General features: G+C 40.5%; 1 protein-coding gene across 1 annotated transcript; it reads left to right on the top strand.

Moving 5' to 3' along the window:
• The first annotated feature begins 286 nt into the window (after positions 1-286).
• Positions 287-20,080, top strand: stmn4 (stathmin-like 4). Its single transcript, XM_028605451.1, has 6 exons — positions 287-363; positions 9,750-9,816; positions 10,085-10,180; positions 10,555-10,760; positions 17,051-17,242; positions 19,391-20,080. Exons 2-6 carry the CDS (start codon positions 9,804-9,806, stop codon positions 19,448-19,450), a joined length of 567 nt encoding a protein of 188 aa, XP_028461252.1. The 5' UTR covers positions 287-363; positions 9,750-9,803; the 3' UTR covers positions 19,451-20,080.
• Positions 20,081-20,800: the final 720 nt, after the last annotated feature.

Here is a 20,800-nt window from a genome sequence, read left to right as displayed (position 1 = left end):
CACACACACACACACACACACACACACACACACACACACACACACACACACACACACACACACACACACACACACACACACACACACACTTCTGCGCCACAATAAAACAGCGATTCCACCGCCCACCCTGCAGTACAACACAAAGAGCCGACGGCCCTCCCCCCCAATCCTTCCTCTCCGCTCCCATTGGCTCAGAGGCTTGGATGCTGGCAGTGTCTCACACCAATAAGACATCTCCAAGGTGATGTCATGGAGGCAGCAGTGATGCTGTTGCCCGGCGCCTGTATCCTTGCAGCCAGACGGGGGTGATCGTAGTCACCGGTCCATCAGCAGCAGCAGCAGAGAAGACGGAGACAGAGGGGGGTAAGTCTGCATCACAACACACGCACACATTTGCACACAACTGCATTTCGTTTTTTGGGTTCCGCCATGTTATGATTTATTGGATAACTGAAGGTTGCCTCTGTGTGTGTGTGTGTGTGTGTGTGTGTGTGTTTGTGTGTATTGGTTGGGTGTAATGGGGCGAGGGTGAGGATAGTGATGGTGCAGTGGTTACAGGAGAGGGAGGACAAGTGAGGAAAAGGGAGCGAGAGGTGTGAGAGAGAGAACTCGGTGTACCCGAAAACTGTATGGCGTGTAACCCATGTGTGTCATTTATTATTGATCCTCCATATGTGCAGACGCAGCTTTGTGTCTGCTGGAGTGGGAGAGGAAAACACGTATGGGGGATGTTCTCGGGATGCATTGGGGGAATTTATGGGAAGTTAGAGTGTGTTATAACTGCTCCTCTTTATGAGAAATCAAAGCATTTGCTCAGAATATTAGAAATAATCCGAGGTGTGTAAACAGCATTAGATGGTGTTCAGGATTCCTAGGAGAATATCAAAACGGATATCAAATAATGTGCCCATGCAAACGGAGTCACATATTTTTTTTTTCATTTTGACTTGTTGGACACTCCATATACAGTACATTGCAGAGCTGTAATGTATATGAACATTGTAATGGAGACATCCACTTTCAGAAGCCTAGCTGTCTGTTCAAGTAAAATGACTGTATGGAGGTAAACAACGTTAAAGTTTGACTTATTCTGATTTTTTTTTTTAATGCAGATGAGTCACCTGAAGTGTAATTACTTTGACAAAATTGTATAGTTTGTCCCGGAAATTATGCCCTTTGACCAAAAATACTTTAGTCAAGAGGCTTTCACACCGCCGCACGACAACTCGCCGCCTCAGTGAGGGTATGGCGGCAGACGGGAAGCCGTTTTGAGCATGGCGGTAGGTGTATGAAGCGGTTGGCGCCCACGTGAATGCTCACAGTCGCCCAGAGTTCACCGTGCTCAATCTTCTTCCGCCCAGGGGCGTCGGACTGGGGGGACAGAGTACCCAGGGCCCTCGTGTGAGGAGGGACCCAAAAAGATGCTAGAATGAATAGCTGTGGATGCAGGGAGGGGCCCATAGAAAATGCCTTTCTACAGGGCCCAGAATTTTTGTAGTATAGGGGCATGTTCAACCCCGGACAAAAACGTAGCAAAACGTTAGCTGGTGCGTTTGAACACCCTGCTGTGCGTGTACGTTACCAGAAGTTTACATACAGGTCGCTACCGATTGGGTAACACTTCTGACACAACCAACACGCGCGTTGTTACGCACCGTTCGGAGGAAACATTCAATTTATTTTCAATTCGATTTTATTTATAGTATCAAATCATAACAAGAGTTATCTCGAGACACTTTACAGATAGAGTAGGTCTAGACCACACTCTATAATTTACAAAGACCCAACAATTCTAATAATTCCCCCAAGAGCAAACGCAAGAGCAAGAGAAACATTTCGTTCAACCCAGAAAACCCTTAGCTGCACCGTGCTCGCTGTTTTGGGATTGAACGTGCCCCAACTTCTTGGCCCCCGACCACTAACTACCTGTATGCGCTGGTTGCCCCAGCCAAAAATTAGGGGTGTGGGGGGGGGGGAATCGATACAGCATAGTATCGCAATATTTTCGGTGGCAATACTGTATCAATACACAGGCGCCAAGTATCGATCTTTTATTATATATGTGTGTTGGTCAGTTTGTCTGCTTGACAATCTCATTTTGCAGTGAGATGAACAAACAGAGAAATGTATCTTTTTAGATAAAACAGATGTTGACAAAGTTTCCTTTTGGGGACGTCATTTGAAATTGGGAAGAATTTGAAGTTGGAAAAAAGGTAATAAATTGCAATATATCGCAGAATATTGCAATATCTTTAAAATCGCGATAATATTGTATATCGTGACCTAAGTACCGGGATGATATCGTATCTTGAGGCCTCTGGTGAGTCCCACCCCTACCAAAAATGTGTCCAGTACCCCAAACCCCCACCCACCTCCAGCCCCTAAAAATGCCATTTTTTTTGTACAGAAGTTTTGATTTGATTTTTTTCTGGCATGTGATTATTTAGTGTAATCACCATCAGATGTGTAACTAGGGTGTGGCCTATATAACATCAGTGCATGTGTCTGACTTGTGATGTGACTGCTGATCTCGAAGAAGGACTGAGGGCCGAAACATCATCTAAATGAAATAGAGAAATGCATTATGGAGATAGGGTGTGCAACACTTTTTTTTTCTCCTTACATGCAAGTCTACTTCCAGTGATCAGCCTCTCACGACAGCCCTACCTTTCTATTTTATAGGAATATTTTGTTACCTTTGGACAGAGGCAGGCTAGCTGTTTCCCCTTGTTTCAAGACTTTATGCTATGCTATGCTAACCGACTGCTGGATATGGCTTCATAAAGATACCAGAGAGTGGTCTTCTCATCTGACTCTTGGCAAGAAAGCGAATAGGCATATTTCCTTAAATGTTGAACTTTAGCTTCACTCATTCAAAGGCAACATTCAAAGATTAACAAAACAGACTTGAGTATGCAAGAAGGAGAAAGGCAATTGTTTCTTGTTCTGAAAACCATTATAAATCACAATGTATTAACCCAATGTTTAGAGATCTTAAAGGATAAATCTCTCTCTCTCTCTCTCTCTCTCTCTCTCTCTCTCTCTCTCTCTCTCTCTCTCTCTCTCTCCATTGACACACGAGAAATGGAGCCGTCTTGCTGCTGCAGGAAGCAGTGCATTGATCTGCACCCTGGGTGGTTTCATGGGAGGAGAAGCAGCTGTGTGCATGTGTGCATTCCAACCGTAGACTTTAAAAAAAGATTCCACAAGTGTAGCAAAGCAGTACATTTACTGCCTGATTTGTATGTGGGCGCACAACTGTGTATTTCAAGGTATCTGTCCATGTAGGGTACATGTGTCTCTATATATATATGCTAATGTGGTGTCCTTGAGTGTCCCACTGGGAGCTGTGTCAGGGGGGTTAGGTGAGCCTGTGCTCTGCATTGTAATGACTCGTCTCTCCTTCTCTGTCAGGTTGTCTCATTAGTCCCCCTCTCTGGAGCTCCCTGCTCTTCAGGGACAGACAGACACACGGACAGACAGACAGGTAGACAAACAGACAGAGAGACAGACAGACTGATGGGCAGACGGACAAACGGACAGACAGACAGATGGACAGATGAACAGACAGACAGACAGACAGACGGACAGACGGACAGATGAAGAGACAGACAGACGGAGAGATGAACAGACAGACAGATGGATAGACGGACTGACGGACAGACGGACAGACAGACAGACAGACAGACAGACAAACAGATGGACAGACGGACACACAGGCGGACAGACAGACAGACAGATGGACAGACAGCCAGATGGACAGACAGACGGAGAGATGAACAGACAGACAGACAGATGGATAGACAGACAGACGGACAGACAAACAGACAGACAGAGAGACGGATGGATAGACAGACAGACAGACAGAGAGAATGCAAAATGTTAACAGCAAAGATAAATTGGCTTATTTGTGAAAAAAAAAAAGATTATCTACACATTAAAGATAAGTTTACTATATGTAACTATGGTAGCCATACAGTTAAGCTTTAGGAGTCACTGCCTTCCGGATGTGTGATTAACAATTCTTTTCATCCATTCTGCCCAGTTTAATATGCAACTCAATTTTATACAATATATGCGGTAGGGGATCCGTACTCAGTCTCTATTTCAGCTAAGGGATCCCTGGCCTAAATGACGTTGAAGACCCCAGATTTAAACCAATCACAATCATCTTGGGCGGCGCTAAGTGCCGGATGGAGCAATGGTGCCATTGCAAAATTGCCTCGGGAAGGAACTTGTTTTGGTGGTGCTTTCAAATAGCGTAGCTACTTAAAAAACATGCAACATTTCCAGGAGTGAGTTATTTTTTTTTCAGGAAGTAGTGGGGTACCACAATGGAGCTGGACCCAGGGGGTGTTTAGCTTAGCTTAGCATAAGGACTGGAAGCAGGGGGAAACAGTTGGCAGCTGGCTCTCTAAAAAAACAGAGAGAGAGAGAGAGAGAGAGAGAGAGAGAGGGGCAGACAGACAGAAAGAGAGAGAGAGAGAGAGAGAGAGAGAGAGAGAGAGAGAGAGAGAGGGGCAGACAGAGAGAGAGAGGGGGACATGTTTTTTCTTTTTGTTTTTGTTTTTTTCTAAATTTTTATATTTTAGTTTACTCAATGAATTGTATGTATGTATTTTTCCTCATCTTATTAATATTTAATTCTTTTATCCTTGATGCTTTGGCAATATTGTTTTGCCATCCATGCCAAAAAAGCTATTTGAATTTGAATTTGAATTTGAGAGAGAGAGAGAGAGAGAGAGAGGGAAAAGAGAGAGAGAGAGAGAGAGAGAGAGAGAGAGAGATACAGATACATTACAATATACATTAAATGCACACATTTTTCTTTTTCTTTGACCAGTTTTTGCCATTACGTTATATACATATACAGTATATATTTAGTGTAAATTCCTGTTTGACTGTCACTGTTTGGATCATCAACTATGTAGAACCCTCCCTTAGAAGTGGGCCTCAAATTAGGCCCACATCAGGAACCAATGGGATGTCCTCATCCTGTGGTGGGAATCTGTTTCACCAAGCGCAATCCTTCATTTGCCCTCCATTATTACTCCTCAGCCTGTTTTGCTTATACACCAGATTCTCTTGGGTGTCCACATGATGGGTGTAACTGTGATACCAAATACCGCAATACCTGCGAAACTTAATTAGCATGTGCACTCGGCTGTGAAAAGGCAACTGTGCAGGGAACTCACATGATAAAATTCTCCAATTAGCAGACGACAGATATACAAGTTAGACCTTCAAATGTTTGTTGATCAATAACCTAGACTGCCCCGCCCGAAAAACGCTTCCAGATGTTCCAGCAATCACAACCGATATAGACATTTTTTAGTGGCCGTAGTAAGTATGACGGGAGGAGAGTAAGGAGTAATGTAGTCTATATCCTCGACGTTCCACTTCCGGGATTGCTCCGTTGCAGCAGGAAATTCCGCCGGATGCATGTCTTTTGCCAATGTCCGTTACCTTCCGCTTCCTTTGTGTTGGCATTTTAAACTCCGGTGGATTTCTGAGGAATATGAGCTCTGCAGGGTGAATCCAGACAGCTAGCTAGACTATCTGTCCAATCTGAGTTTTCTGTTGCACGACTAAAACTACTTTTGAACGTACTCACGTTTTACCGAAACAAGTTCCTATTTTGCAGCAGCTCCGTGTGGAGTAGGGTTTAATCCCGGGAAACGGGATTCCCGGGAAATCTGATCAAAACCATTTCCCGTTTCCCGGGAAAGGTTATGACGGGAAATGGGAAATAATAAATAAATAAAAAAGGCAAGTAGTGCGTGTCTATTGTTCTCATACGGTAACGTTGATGCAGGCTACGGTAGCTACGGTAATACAGGCTCCCTAAATCATTACACAGGCTCAATACATTCATTCATTAAAGATAGGCCTGTCTTTTTGCAGTGCACACTGCACACAATTCTACATTTCTGAGGATCATTTTCTTTAATTTTGTTTGGCCTTGCCCTAAATATTTGGTTAACTTCAAGTGATTACTCCCGTTTGCAGCCGTTTACTCATCCTCAACAACCACAGAATGGATTTCGATAACGTAATGGTTTAGGAATTATTCAATGGTTTACTTAACCATATTTCGTTTTTATAATAGATTTCTATAAAACATTGATTATATAAGGGTTTCCTAGATTTTCAGAAGACAAGTCCCAGACATTCCACCTGGCATTTCATAATTAGCGCTGCCGCTGCAGCAGATGTCACGCTGCAGAACGCAGCTCACTTGATCACGCAGCAGAATTGATTATTGCAAACTATGTTGATAATGGACATAAACTGTGTTCTTTAGTCCTAAAAATGATACAAATAATATAAGAAATGTCAGTTTGGGATTTTGGGAACGCATATTGGAATGATATCGATACATTACTTGGGCTAAAAACAAACCAAAAAAACACTGCCTATTTCTTGGGATCTGATTCATCTCATTTTCGGGAAAAATATAAAACCCTAGTGTGGAGCCTAGCCAAGACAACTGTTATTGGTTTAAAGAATTGCTAATAAACCAGAGCATGTTTTTCTCCTATCGAATGCTGTGTGGACTAGCCAGACCCTCCTCCATCTGGCATAGCGAGACTAGGACTAATGCGATGAGATATAAGAGCGCCAAATTTCTGTTTCAAATGGGTCAAACAAACACAGAATTTTCACCCAGGAGAGCGGGGTTCAAGTCCCGTTTGAAAATAACAGTAAACAGCAAGTTTTATTTCTTTTTTTAAGTTAACCGACCTCACGTTCAGCATCACGTGCGTAACCTTCAGGAAGTGAAGTAATGTCTGATTTTAACCCAAACCACGATCTTTTTCTCGACTTAAAGAAGTAGCTTCTCTGCCTAACATAACCAAAACTGCCACTGTAGAGATTTTTTTTTTTTTTTTACTTAAAACGTCACGTTCAGCGTCACGTGTGACTGAAAGTGAAGTAACGTCAGATTTGAACCCAAACCACAACCTTTTTTCTAAACATAACTTAGTCGTTTTGGTGTCCTAAACATAACCAAAGTGCAACCATTTCACAACGTTTAAAATCGCAACTTATACGTTCAAAACCATGACCGATGTTTAGATATGATGTTGTTATTTCCGCTATTTTATAATACGCCGCGGTGGGTCATATTAGAGGGTAGGGAACAAACGACTCATATCGTCGTATAGTTTGGAGGACTTGTTGGAATAACCCTGAGCAGCAATAATGCAGGAATTTCTGTCCATCTTTTAATAACTTGATCTAGTTAAATATTTACAAAGTATTTGCTATAATGGTACAAGTCCTATTCATTGAACTAAATAGAAATAGGGAATCAAGGGTGGGGGAAATTACCTTTGCTATCTCACAAAATATCCATCTCTTTCACTAGTTTTTTTTTACATATACAGCATCCCTCAGGTTTCCATCAATTTAGTGTTTGTGAGACCATCTGACAGTTTGCTACTTTGCATCGTCTATCTCTCTCAGTGCAATTTACTTCACTGCTTGAATCAAATCTGAATTGAATTAATCTTGAATTTCATTCCCTACCCATTCAAATATTATGAGTATACCTAGTTTGATACGCTTAACAGGCCACAGTCCGTATCACAGAGACATATTTTGCTTCAATCACAACACACAGGTTTGAAGTACATTTTCAGCAGATGGTGAGACAGGCTGTTGCCGTGGTTGATGCCTCGCTTTGTTATTTATACACCGTTCCTCTTGCTTTCTTGCATCTGCTCAGCGATTTACTGCTTCTTCTCCCACTTGTATCACATCTGTGATTCACTGGCTGGCAAAAAGGTGTGTGCATATGAGAGTTTTTAATGCATTTTCAACGTGTGCATTAAAAAAAACCTAAGTGCAAACCATAGACTGTAAAAAATAATGGACAGAGCTTCCGTGTCTGAAAAGTAAAGTCAATGCGGAAATTCCTTAACCTTGCATCCTATCCAATTTCCAGCAGCTCCACTGGCTCCAAAAACAAAGGTCTGTTTCTACAGAAGTCTATGAGAAAATAACCCTACTTTTCACTTGATTTATTACCTTAATAAACCATTTATTAATGAGTTTATGGTCTCAATTGCTAGGTTCAATTCTTCTTCAATGCAGCAAGATGTTCATTTTGTAAATTATGGTCCCATTTTATTTTAAAATAGACAATACAGCAGAGGATGCTTTAAGGGCGACCTGTCAATCAGGACAGAGGCTTAGCAATGCTAACCACGGCACTGTGCTCATTCAAATAGCCGTCAACTTGTTCTGTTGTGTTGTCTGTGTTTTCATCTTAAACTTTGACCCTCTCACTGTGTGTTTTCACTTTATCAAAGTTAATTGGAACATTTTGGTCACCAAATAAATGTCTTGTTCAGCATTTGGGAGCACCTTGCCAACCAAGGCTAGCTAGCTAGCTCTAGCGCTCGCATTATCAGTTAACTTAAGGGAAAGTCTGCAGATTTTCCACCAGCTCAGTGTGCTGCTATGCAGATGAATGATAACAATACCCAGAGGTCTGCGTTTGCCCGCTAGTAAATCTCTGCCGGATGACTCGCTTCAGCAGGTTTCCCTCTTTGTTGTTTAGTTTAGCGCAGCGTTGTTAGCCGCAGCATCCTCCGCAGCTCCGCCCTCTCATCCAAAAATCGTCAGTTTCTAAAAACCAAGATGTTGCCAGCAAAATTCCAAAACTATGTATGACAAAATTATGTTTCCACTGTATTTTCTGCATGGTTTTCATTTGTTTGAGGTTTAGGCTAATACTCTTTTAACTTTGTCATCTAGTGTGCACTCTTGTTTTCTGCAGTAGTTCAATGGCACCCGACTGGAGAATTAGTGCCACCTACTGTTTAGCTTGATTAACAAACTCCTAATATTCACATATTAACATTAGTGGATGGAAAATGCACATTTATTCCGAAATTTGCACAAAATTTAGATGGAAACTTGGCCATTGGAGACATCTTTTGTGTGTAGGAGTTAGACTTTGGAAATGAACAATATTTGCATTTAGATTCTAGATTTTTTAATAAGGGACAAAGAAAAGATTCATTTTTGTGGGGTTTTGTGTAAAAACTACAGTACATCAGACACTAATTTATGTTTTTATAAGTCTTTAAACATGCCTGATGGGGGTCTTTAAGCCTGAGTTGTCCAGTGACATTTTGGGAAACACAGGAAATCACTGATATGGACATGGACATGGCATCACAGATCACTGATATATAACAGTATGGACCTTTTTCACGGCAGACATGTTGACTTGTCATAGTAGGAAAAGCACAGCTGAAATTGATAACCTTAAAAGTGTCCCAGTAAGCTATTACAGTGAGTCGGCATGCACAATACCAGGGCCTCTCCTCAGTGGAATGCAGCCAGCATTAATGGGTTTGAATACACCTGTGCTTTTCCTACTATGACATGTCAACATGTCTGACCTGAAAAAGGTCAATTAACAAGAAAGCAATGTTCCTCTGAAGAAGCTTCATGCACTTGTGTGTCAACTTTGTTTGAAATCTCCTATCAATGGATTCACGGGCTAATTTTTGTTCACATGTTAACAAGACTGTGGTGTCTGATGGAAATATTGATGAAATGTCACTTGATATTATGTTTTTGATGATGTCTTTTTATTCATTGGTTCTTGTTTACTTCTCTGGTTTGGTTTTCCCAGCATGTGGACGTATTATGACTGACAAACTATCCTTGCCATGATGTACCCTCTGTTTTAGCCCACATTTATTTTTGTCTCTGCATGTGTCTCTCAGACAGACTGAGAAGGATCTTCAGCATCCCTGGGGAGTAACATACGCAGTGAGAAGATGACTCTGGCAGGTAAATACACAGCCACAGCAGAAAGTCATGCACACTTCAGCTCCCTATTCCTTTACTGTGTATACTGCTCATGATTCCATTGTGGGAATGATAACAAGATAAAAGTGCACTTTTGTTATCTGAGCCATGTATGTTGTCATTATTATGACTGCATTATGACATAGTCACTGTCACTGAAAAGGAGAATTACATGTGTGTGTGCGTGTGTGCGTGTGTGTGTGTGTGTGTGTGTGTGTGTGTGTGTGTGTGTGTGTGTGTGTGTCCTCAGCCTACAAAGAGAAGGTGAAAGAGCTCCCCCTGGTGTCTCTGTTCTGTGCCTGCCTGAACCCACAGACTGCAGATAAACCTACATACAAGGCAGAAGGTAAAAAATATATGACTTTCACACTCATATTAACAATTAATTAATAATATGCAGTATTACAGCCAATATAGACACTAGTCATTTTGGGTAAATGTAGGAATTTGTTTTTCTATAGCAGAGACATGTAGAAGGGCAGGTTGTTCTCATGAATCTTTCGTACAGTTACTGTAATTCGTAATTTTGTAGGATAACATACACATTGGAAGTTTTCATACAATATCATACGAACCTGTTCATGAGAATGCATTAAAGAAGGGATGTCGGTTAACCACAAACCACACGATACCTCACAAATCCCATACGGAGTCCCTGTATTAAAGATTTACTGCATAGTGAATGAATAATCTAAACATGGCCACAATCCAACACCACAGATGCGGTGGACCTGGGCTGGTGCGTCATCAAAGACGTGGAGGTCATTGAGCTGAACAAGCGGACATCTGGCCAGGCCTTCGAGGTCATCCTCAAGCCCCCATCCTTCGACGGAGTGCCAGAGCTCAACACCTCCATGCCGCAGCGCCGCGACCCGTCCCTGGAGGAGATCCAGAAGAAGCTGGAGGCTGCCGAGGAGAGGCGAAAGGTGAGGGGAGGGAAGAGAAGCCGGGGTTTCTGTAGCTTCATAAAGTGGGATCTGGCAGAAAATTGCAGCCTCAAATGTATCGTTTTTTAAATGTCCTTACTACTTTAAAGTCTCTAGCCACTCCAGCACTTCAAGAAAACACATTTTAAAAGCTGGTTTGCCTGTTACTCTCGTTATTTTATTTAAAACAGTGGTGAAGAACACACAAAAAAAACGTGCTCTGGTTTATTGGCATTTCTTTACACCAAACACAAGAAATATACTAGAAATAATAAATAAGATAAAAAATAAGATAACATGAAATAAAATAGCAAAAGATAAAATGCCAGAACTGAGGAAAAAAATATACTTAGAGGAATGAAAAGAATTTACATGTGTATATACAAGTGTAGAATAAAACGTACAACCAACATACATAGTGTATATATAACAAAATAAAATATGTATGATATCAAATATGAAGGGACCTAACCCTAAACATAACCATTGCCGCGCTGCCTGGAATGCGCCGTTGGGGGCAAAAAAACACCAAACACCGAGCCTCTTAGAGAAGGTGCTCCGCTGGCGATGACGCGTGAAACTGAATGAAATTGAAGGCCCGCTATAACCCCTGATCGTACCCACGAGAAATCCAACTGGACAGGCCCTAACCCTTGAAACTGTAACCCTAAACCTCGCTGTTTAGTAGCTCGTTCAGGCGTTGTTATACATCTGACAACGCTCTTTGTGGCTAGCGTGATTTATCAACCCAGGAGTCTGGGGGTGGTGGGGGGTGAAGGGTGGAAACGGATGAAAGGAAAGAGGGGAGGGAGTGTTGGAGTTGATGGAAAGGAAAGGGAGGAAACACAAGCACAGGGAGGGTGGGAAGATGAAACGAGGGACATGAAAGTACAAGGGCAATCATGAAAGGACACACTCACAATGGCTCATATTCATCAAGCACAGGGGATGGCGGAGAGAGAGAGAGAGAGAGAGAGAGAGAGGCAGGAAGGGAGAGGGGGGAGGCGAGGACAGAGGAATTATCGCTGGCACAGAGAAATGTGTCCTGCAGCAGAGCGGTCACACCACACCTGCAACATCACATGTTTCAATTCATCTGTTCATTAAGGCCCTGAAAAGGTATTTTCCCCAACCAGCTTCTTACTAGAAGTAACGGGATTGAGATGAGATGTCTGTCTTTGATTTGTCTTTGACAGGGCAGGCTCAAATGACATAAAATACATATAAGAACATAGATATGTATAGAAACAGTGTAAAACGTGCGCAAATTGCAAAAACAGTGCAAGAAGAAGCCTGAATGGAGCTGTTGGATGCTGTCTAAGGATGGCTATTTGTTCAGTCTGACCTGATGGAGGTGACTAAAGGGCAGAGGTGGCAACAGTAAAAAAATATTGTACTGAAGTAAAAGTACCAACACAATGATGAAATATTACTCAAATACAAGAGAAATTACCTATCTGAAAAAGTAGTTCATTTAAAATGTTACATTAACAAAAATTGTAAAACGGGGCAGGGGGATCTCTCCCATGTAGTGAAAATAGGACAATTCAATTCAATTTTATTTATAGTATCAAATCATAACAAGAGTTATCTCAAGACTTTACAGATAGAGCAGGTCTAGACCACACTCTCTGATTTACAAAGACCCAACAATTCCAGTAATTCCCCCACAAGGGGTCATAAATCCAAAACTATTATACACCTAAGTAGCCCGTATGAGTCACCTTTGGCAGGCACATCTGGCATTGCATGATGATGATACTATTGGCCCTCTTGAATTTAAATGTAATTTCTTCTTCAAATGTTGGCCAAGGATTTTCGTCGTTTTGGGCAGCAGAATTCGATGTTTCAGCTGAACCGTGGTCGCGCGCCTGATCCACCTCCATCTCCTTCTCAATCTCCCACAGAAAGACTTGGCGCCTGGTAGGCAGCCTAGAGATGCTGATCATTCGTCACTGTAGTGGTTCCGGGCGCGATTTTGTTTTTTTTCTTCGTTTCGGTTTTCTACAAAGTTGTTTTTGTTTTTGTATTACTCCGTAACGGATGGGATTTAATAAAGTACGTGTTAAAGGACAGATTTTAAAAACTACTTGGAAAAATAAAAAATACACAAAAAAACTACTCATTACAGTAATGTGAGTTAATGTATTTTGTTACTTTTCACCTCTGCTAAAGGATGGGTGAAGGGGATGGTGGGTGGGATCCCCTTCAAAGGCAAAAGGCTGTAACTTCATCTTTGGTCAAAAGTTAGTTATTGTCATTTTTGGGATATTCAAGACCTTCTTTATCATGTGGAGAAATATCTTGAGTCAATTTGGTTGTTGTTTTTTTTTAAGAAAAACCTGGTGAATATTGATTAATGAAATAGACTAGCCGCTAGCATATTGGTCAAATAAAATGTTTTTGGACCTTATATTATTTCCGAGGGATACTGAATATCGATAAAATATCATTACTTTTATTATTATTATAATGATTTTGTCTATTAATTTCAGTTCCTACAGTAACTACAGCATATTGATTATTATGGAAGAGCCTTGGGCATGGCTCTTTATTTGTTGGCAGATAATACAGAGGGTATACATAAGGCAGAGTACAGTCCCTTCCAAATAAGGGTCAAAGGTCAAATTTGAGCCCAAGATTTCTTTATGTACAGACGTATCTTCATTAAAACAGGTAATAGCCAGATTTCCAGTGTCCTATCTATAACATTTTGCCTAGACAACAAAGACACTTTAAAGTAATTTTTCTCAGTTTCACACTGGCGAGTTAAAGTGATGGTCGGAGTAATTTCACCCTAGGGTCCTTTGCACCATGACCTCGAGCCAAACAACCCCCCAGAAGCTTTTTTCAGCTGGGTCTAACATTGGGAGAGTTAGTGTAGAGTAGCGTTATCAGCTGAATAGCTTAGCGCAGGCGCTAATGGATCCACGTTTGTATCTCTTAAATGACCCCACTAATAATGCCCGAAATGATACCAAACTTTTACACTATTACAAATAGGTTATGCACTCATAAGACGATGGAATGGAAAGTTTGTAAGTACACCAGAAGTTTATGTAAATAACACTTGCCTGTTGGCTTCTGCTCTCTCTCTCTCTCTCTCTGCTGCTGCTACTGCTACTGCTACCGGCAGTAAGAGTGCTTAGGGCCGTCTACAAATTAATAATAACACCGAAAAGAGATACAACAAAAATATTTATTAATTTAATGATTAAATAAGGTAATGTTTCCAAACGTACCTCAATTATAACTTGTCTCCTGCTAGTTATACTACAGCACTTACTAAAAAAAAAAAAAAAAGTTAAATTAATAAATTATTTAAGCCAACAGGCAAGTGTTATTTACATTAACTTCTGGTGTACTTACAAACTTTCCAATCCATCGTTTTATGAGTACATAACCTATTTGTACTAGTGTAGAAGTTTGGTATCATTTCGGGCAATATTAGTGGGGTAACTTACGAGATACACTCTTGGATCCTTTAGCGCCTGCACTAAGCTATTCAGCTGATAACGCTAACTCTCCCAATGTTAGACCCAGGTGAAAAAAGCTTCTGGGGGGGGGTGTTTGGCTCGAGGTCATGGTGAAAAGGACCCTAGGGTGACATTACTCTGAACCATCAATTTAAGGTCTTTTGCCTTTGCAGGGCAGTATAGGTAAGGTGGTAGCCATCCACAGATACAGTTCATCCCAAAGGATTTAAAATGAAAACAGGATTTATAAAACCATGCCAACAATTATAAGGCTATTTTAAAAGCTTAGTATTCTATGCAAAAAAGGTATGTATAAAGGCTTTAGGCCGCCCGCACGTTATTACAGGCCCAGTTTAATATGCAACTTAATTTTATATAAAATATGTAGTAGGGGGTCCCTGCTCCATCTCTCTTACAGTTAAGGGGTCCTTGGATTAAAAAAAACTTTGAAGACACCTGGTTTTAAAACCATAGTCTTTATTGCCAAGGTGCAATCGGAAGAAATGTGTGGTTGCTACTTCGTCATGAATATTTAATGGGTCATGTTTTCAGGGGCTTTCAAGCAGTGATCTACTCCTGCAGCTGCCAGAGGGGTACATGGATAGATTGTATCCAACTACTTTAATTAGAAAATTTGATAAAATAATAAGTCCCTATATTAACATGAAGTCAACTGTACCAGCTGAACACTACACAAAAAACTAGTCAGCAAGCAAGCGCAGAAGTTTAAACAGGGAGCAAAAAGTAATGAATAAACGGTAGAAATAAATAGCTAAAAGTAATGGCCAAATAGTTCAAATGATTAGGTATAAGTGCTGGATAAATGGTTGAAATAGTTAGCAAAAAGTAACGTTAATGAATAAATGATCAAATATTCAGCTTCATTACAAGTAATAGTAGCCTAGGAGGCTAATATTAGTACGATTGCTGACCAACCAAACTTAATATTGACAGTTTAATTGCATTAGATAATATCCACTTTTATATAACAAATATTGTTATACATTTGGAACATACATTGGGATTCAACGAAGGGGTAGGTGAGTTCTTCCAACAGAGCTGTGGGGGGGACCTCAGACTAAACATTTTGGCAACCACTGCTTTAAAGGACCATACAGTCATGGCTGCTTTTTGCATTTGTTGTGTCATAATTCAAACAGTCAGCAGTCGTGTAAATGACTTATTTCCTGAGACAGTGGTCACAGCTACTGCAAATCAGACAAATGGCCCACGCCCTAGTAAACAGTAAACTCAACTTACATAACATAAAAACAAACACAAACACAGAGAGGCACAAACACGCTATCTGTGCCTCTCAGAGAAGGAGCACTGGATTTCCTTTACATGCTAACAGACAGTACATTTGGCCTGTATTTTAAATCTTTGCAACACACTTTCTGAGGTGACAGGTGTTTGCATATCTTGTATAGAGAGGGTTTTGTCTGCAGGTCACAGACTCAATCACAGACAATAAACTAAAGCCAGAGCTCTTCAACGGGGGTTCCGGGACCCCTAGGGGGTCCTCAGAGTTACTGCAGGGGGGCCATCAAATTGTTGTTTAAAAAGGTTTTTTTTTTTTTATTGAAATGTCTGAAAATTTACATGAATCCAACATAATATTACCAAAGATAAGTCTTTTTGGTAAAAAAAAAAACCAACATTCAGAATCAGAAAGATTTATTTATAGTAGCACTTACTAGGAATTTGTCTGGTTGAAAACAATAATATAAAATAAACAAACAATAAATAGAGAAACAAATAATAAATACACACATACATATATAACAACTTTGGGTTTTTTTTAGGATTATTTTTTTGGCATTTTTAGGCCTTTATTGACAGGACAGCTGAAGAAATGAAAGGGGAAAGAGAGGGGGAAATGACACACAGAAAAGAGCCGCAGGTCGGAGTTGAACCCCAGTCCGCTGCGTTGAGGAGTAAACGTCCATATATGGGCGCCTGCTCTACAAACTGAGCTATCCAGGCTCCCTAAATGCAACTATTTAGCATGAATTGCAGTGCAGAATGTACAAAAATGTAGAGGGAAGTGCAAAAGTTCAGGATATATAGAATGTGCAGGGGACAGGATGTAGGAATGATGTTAGGCTTACTGGCCTATAGGGAAGCTACGTGTAAAGGCCTTTGTCTCCCCTACACATTATTGTATGCCCAGTTTAAAATGCAACTCAATTGTATAAAATATTAGTAAAGGGTCCCTGCTCCATCTTTTTTTCAGCTAATGGGTACTTAGCCTTAAAAACATTGAAGGCCTTTGCCCTACACAAAACCTTCTTTTAATTGTGCATGTGTTTGAGTGGGAGTGTTTTGTGGGAACTCTTGAGCATCATTCAAGTTCAGTTGTCTTTCTCCCTAATGCCTATTCAGCCTCTTGTTTAGCAAAATTGTAGGCTCGCATTGCCATACCGTCCTCACAAATGTCTTGGGCGGCGCTTAGCGCCTGACGGAGCAACTGTGCCGCTGCAAAATAGCCTCGGGAAGGATCTTGTTTTGGTGGAACGTGTACATTTAAAAGTTGTTTTAGGCATGCAACAGAAAACTCAGATTGGACAGATCAGTCTAGCTAGCTGTCTGGATTTACCCTGCAGAGATCTGAGGAGCAGTTAACCATAGTCCTCATAAATCCACTTGAGTTTAGAATGCCAACACAAAGGAAGCGGAAGGTGACGAACCTCCGCCTGAAAATTAGGGACATCCAGCTGAATTTCCGGAACAATCCCAGAAATGAAACGTCATTGATATAGACTAGCAAAATCGCCTGTTGATTTACCTTCATTGCTCTCCATCCCCCTGTAGTGCCAGGAGGCGGAGCTGCTGAAGCACCTGGCAGAGAAGAGAGAGCACGAGCGTGAAGTGATCCAGAAGGCCTTTGAGGAGAACAACAACTTCATCAAGAATGCCAAGGAGAAGCTTGAGCAAAAGATGGAGGCCAACAAGGAGAACAGAGAGGCCCTGCTGGCTGCCATGCTGGAGCGGCTCCAGGAGAAGGTACTGTCCAGTTGATAGAATTATTTCTAATCTTTATAGAAAGCTTGTAAGGGGCTTTTGTTCTCAAACTTAAGGTCTAGCACTCAACCCTTTCATGCATGTATTATGATACAGTCAGGATTTTATCTGTTTTTATTCTTCATCGGGCATAAAAAGAATTTGAACTTCATTTTCTTTTTTCACATGTTCACTCAGGAGGACGTGAAAAATGCATGTGTTTTGAGTTATTGAAATGACAGTGTATGGAATGACAGACTAGTGTCCCCTGTGGTGGCTGATGTGCAATTATACCATCAAAACGCATTCATGTGCATGAAAATGGCTTTTAAATAGCTGTCCACTGTAGTGACGACTATGCTTGAAAGGGTTAGGAAAAAATCCATCCTAACACACTAAAAAACAATATTGCAATGTACCATTTTGTTGTTTTGTATTTCTTATTCTTATATAATGGTGATGGATTTTAAAATTCATCATATATTCTTAATAATTTATCATTCATCGTCTAAAATTTGAAATTTACATTTTTTCAAGAGCAGAGATACCAGAGATATTGAAGAAATTGACCATGGAGACAAACCTGATCGGTTGCGCACTAATAGTGTAATCAATGTACTATTAAAGGAATAGCTCAACATTTTTGAGAAATATGCTTATTAGTGGTATCTGAAGACAGATGAGATGATAAATACCACTTTTATGTCAATAAATATGGAGCTAGGCTAGGAGATCATCATTTTTACATTTCTGTTTTCATGCGGATTAAATAAACACAACTCAATGTGTTAATTAGTCAGTTTTAGAGGTGTAGGTATGCATATTTTTTTTTACTTTGAGAGCCAACCTGGCTACCTGTTTCCAGTCTTTATGCTAAGCTAGGCTTATTGCCTCATAGCTCCAGCTACATAGTTAGCACACAGACATAAGAGTGATGTCAATCTTCTCATCTAACTCTCGGAAAGAATGCGCATAAGATCATTTTTACCATTAAGGGGTAGCTACTCCATATCAATTTCTATGCATTTTATTTTGTTGTGTCATCATTTTTAAAGGAATAGTTTGACACTTTAGGAAATGCATTTATTCACTTCCTTACTAAGAGTTGGATGATAAGATTTGTACCACTTTCACAATATTTGATCATAAGCAGCCAGCTAACTTGGCTATGCATAAATAATGGAAACGGTGAAACAGCTAGCCTGGCACTGTCCAAAGCATAGACTGTCAAAATAGTGGACGAAGCAACAGTGACCTCCCCCATGTTTTTTAAAGACTACTGCTTTGAAGCCCCGAGTTTGGCAATTTGGCCATTGCCATCTTGTTTTTTTTAAACCAGATGTGATGATTTTTGCTAAGCTAAATATAAGCTAAACGCTAAAGAGGGAAAGTTGCTCATTTTCAACCAGCTGAACATGTCATTCCAGCTGAGTTGTACCAGAGGGTAACCGCAGACCTCCGGTTACTGCCGCCATTTATCTCCATCTAAGACAGTACACAAACATTTTGCAAACTTTCCCCTAAGTTACCATCTAACGCTAACGCTAGCTAGCTAGCTTAGTTTACAGACTGCTACGGCAACCAAAATGTTCCAATTACCTTTGATGAAGTGGAAACACACAGTGAGAGGGTCAAAGTCAAGTTTAAGATTAAAACATGGACAACACCCAAAAACAATCCGGGACCTACCACCTAAAACCTGGAAGCTCCATCCATTCCTTTTTACAGACTATGGTCAAAAGGTTAAGGAAATCCGCCCAACAGCACCTCTGAAGCTCACATATTAGGAAATGATGTCTTGCGTAAATGATGTCTTGCGAATAAGCTTAAAACTTTTCCATTAACCAGTGGTGGTTTTATTGATACCTAAAATATAATGTTTTCTTGAGAGCAAATGAGGCAAGCCTTCAGTATCATCAACTGGGCTTGCATTTCTATTTTCTATCACAAGCTGGATCAGCAGGCATGAATATTATATGAGATGAAAAAGAGTTTTTAGTTCTCCCCGCTCTGTTTCATTCCCCTGTTCAAATCTTTATGAACAGTTGCTGAGATGTTGCCTTGTTCTGCTGGCACCTCTCTCATTAATGCTAATATATGCTTGAATGCAAACGACTCTGATGTTGCCATGTCTCTGTGTTTGTCTGGCAGGACAAACACGCTGAAGAAGTGAGGAAGAACAAGGAGATGAAGGAGGAAGCCTGCCGGTAGATGAGTGGAGATGAAGAAGAAAGAGAATGAGCAGGACTGGGAGGTTTTAGAGTCTGTAAAAAAAGGAAATCTAAACAGTGCAAAAAAGAAAAAGAAAGAAAAAGAACTCAAAAGCAACTCGAACAAAAGGAAAAGCCAAGTTTTCATATTTGATGTATGCTGTAACGATTATGAACAAGCTGTACAAAGTTTAGCCAACTCTTGATGTTGAAATTCCAAAAGAAATCTGTCTTTTTTTTCTAAAAGAAAGTGGGTGGGGGGATCGGGTGGCATCAAAACAAACATTTCAAATTTTTAATAGGGGGGGCGGCATTGGTTGTTTGGTGAGAATGAAAGCTGCATCAAAGCAGGAGGAGGTAACAATTTAAATCATAGCTCCCATTCCTGCAGTTTCTTAAGTTAGAAAGCAGGAAAAGAATAGGACCAAGGATTGAACCCTGGGGTACACCACACGTCAGTTGAGCAGATTAACTTCAGCATCGTTAACTAAGATATGTTTTTCTTAATGATGCCTTATATTAGAAATTGTAATTGAATGCTGCCTATTTGGCAGCAACACTACCAATTACAGGGTTTCTATCCAATAAGACTGTAACTATGAAGTAGGGAGATGTAATCTAAATTGTTACCAAGTAAAAGATGAAAAATGTGTTATGTGCTTAAATAAAACTGGACACACAGATGTAGTTTAGGAGCCCTAGTCAGTCAGAACCAGTACAAGTCAGTCCCAGGCTTCTTCAGTCTTTGATTTACAGCATACTTACCAGTCAATATAAACAGGACATACTGTAACACTAACTTTTGCGGTTTCCAAATTAAAAATAAAAATTGATTTCCCAAGGTCCACCGCTCTCGTGCGTGTTCTTAGCATGCACCATTTTTGGAATTGTTGGGTCTGTCTGGGGACATCTGCGTGAGCTGAACTCAGTGAATCTCACAATATTGTTTATGAATCAGGCTCTTGTTTCTTTCTACAGTGCTCCAGGGGAGTAAAAAAAAAGAAGAAAAAAAAGCTTGAAAAAGGATTAAGCTCTGCTGTATTTTGCCATTTTCAGGCTCTTTGTCTTTAAATGTAGTGTACGTAGTTGTAGATTAGTGACATGCATTTGAGTCTTAGATTTAGAGCACTGATTGCACTCTTCTTTTATTAAGCACAACTCAAAAGCACATATGCACACATGAAGGACAGTTGATATATACAGTATACACAACAATAACATCACAAGGAGGCAAAGTATTGAGTGACTGTAGTTCAACTGTAGTTTCTGACAAATTTGTTTTTGAAAGGAATAGTTTTGGGGGTTTCTGGCTAACCTTGCTTTGGCATGTGTCACTGTTCTCTGATGTCAG

Source organism: Perca flavescens, chromosome 18 (assembly GCF_004354835.1).
Source record: "Perca flavescens isolate YP-PL-M2 chromosome 18, PFLA_1.0, whole genome shotgun sequence".
Taxonomy (NCBI): Eukaryota; Metazoa; Chordata; class Actinopteri; order Perciformes; family Percidae; genus Perca; species Perca flavescens.
This window is presented reverse-complemented; position numbering and strand designations above follow the sequence as displayed.

What these genes read in the sequence shown, in the direction of transcription:
- stmn4 (XM_028605451.1), top strand. An exon ending in ACCTACATACAAGGCAGAAG is followed by an intron (nt 10,181 to 10,554) that starts GTAAAAAATATA and finishes CCAACACCACAG; the next exon opens with ATGCGGTGGACCTGGGCTGG. An exon ending in TGGAGCGGCTCCAGGAGAAG is followed by an intron (nt 17,243 to 19,390) that starts GTACTGTCCAGT and finishes TTTGTCTGGCAG; the next exon opens with GACAAACACGCTGAAGAAGT.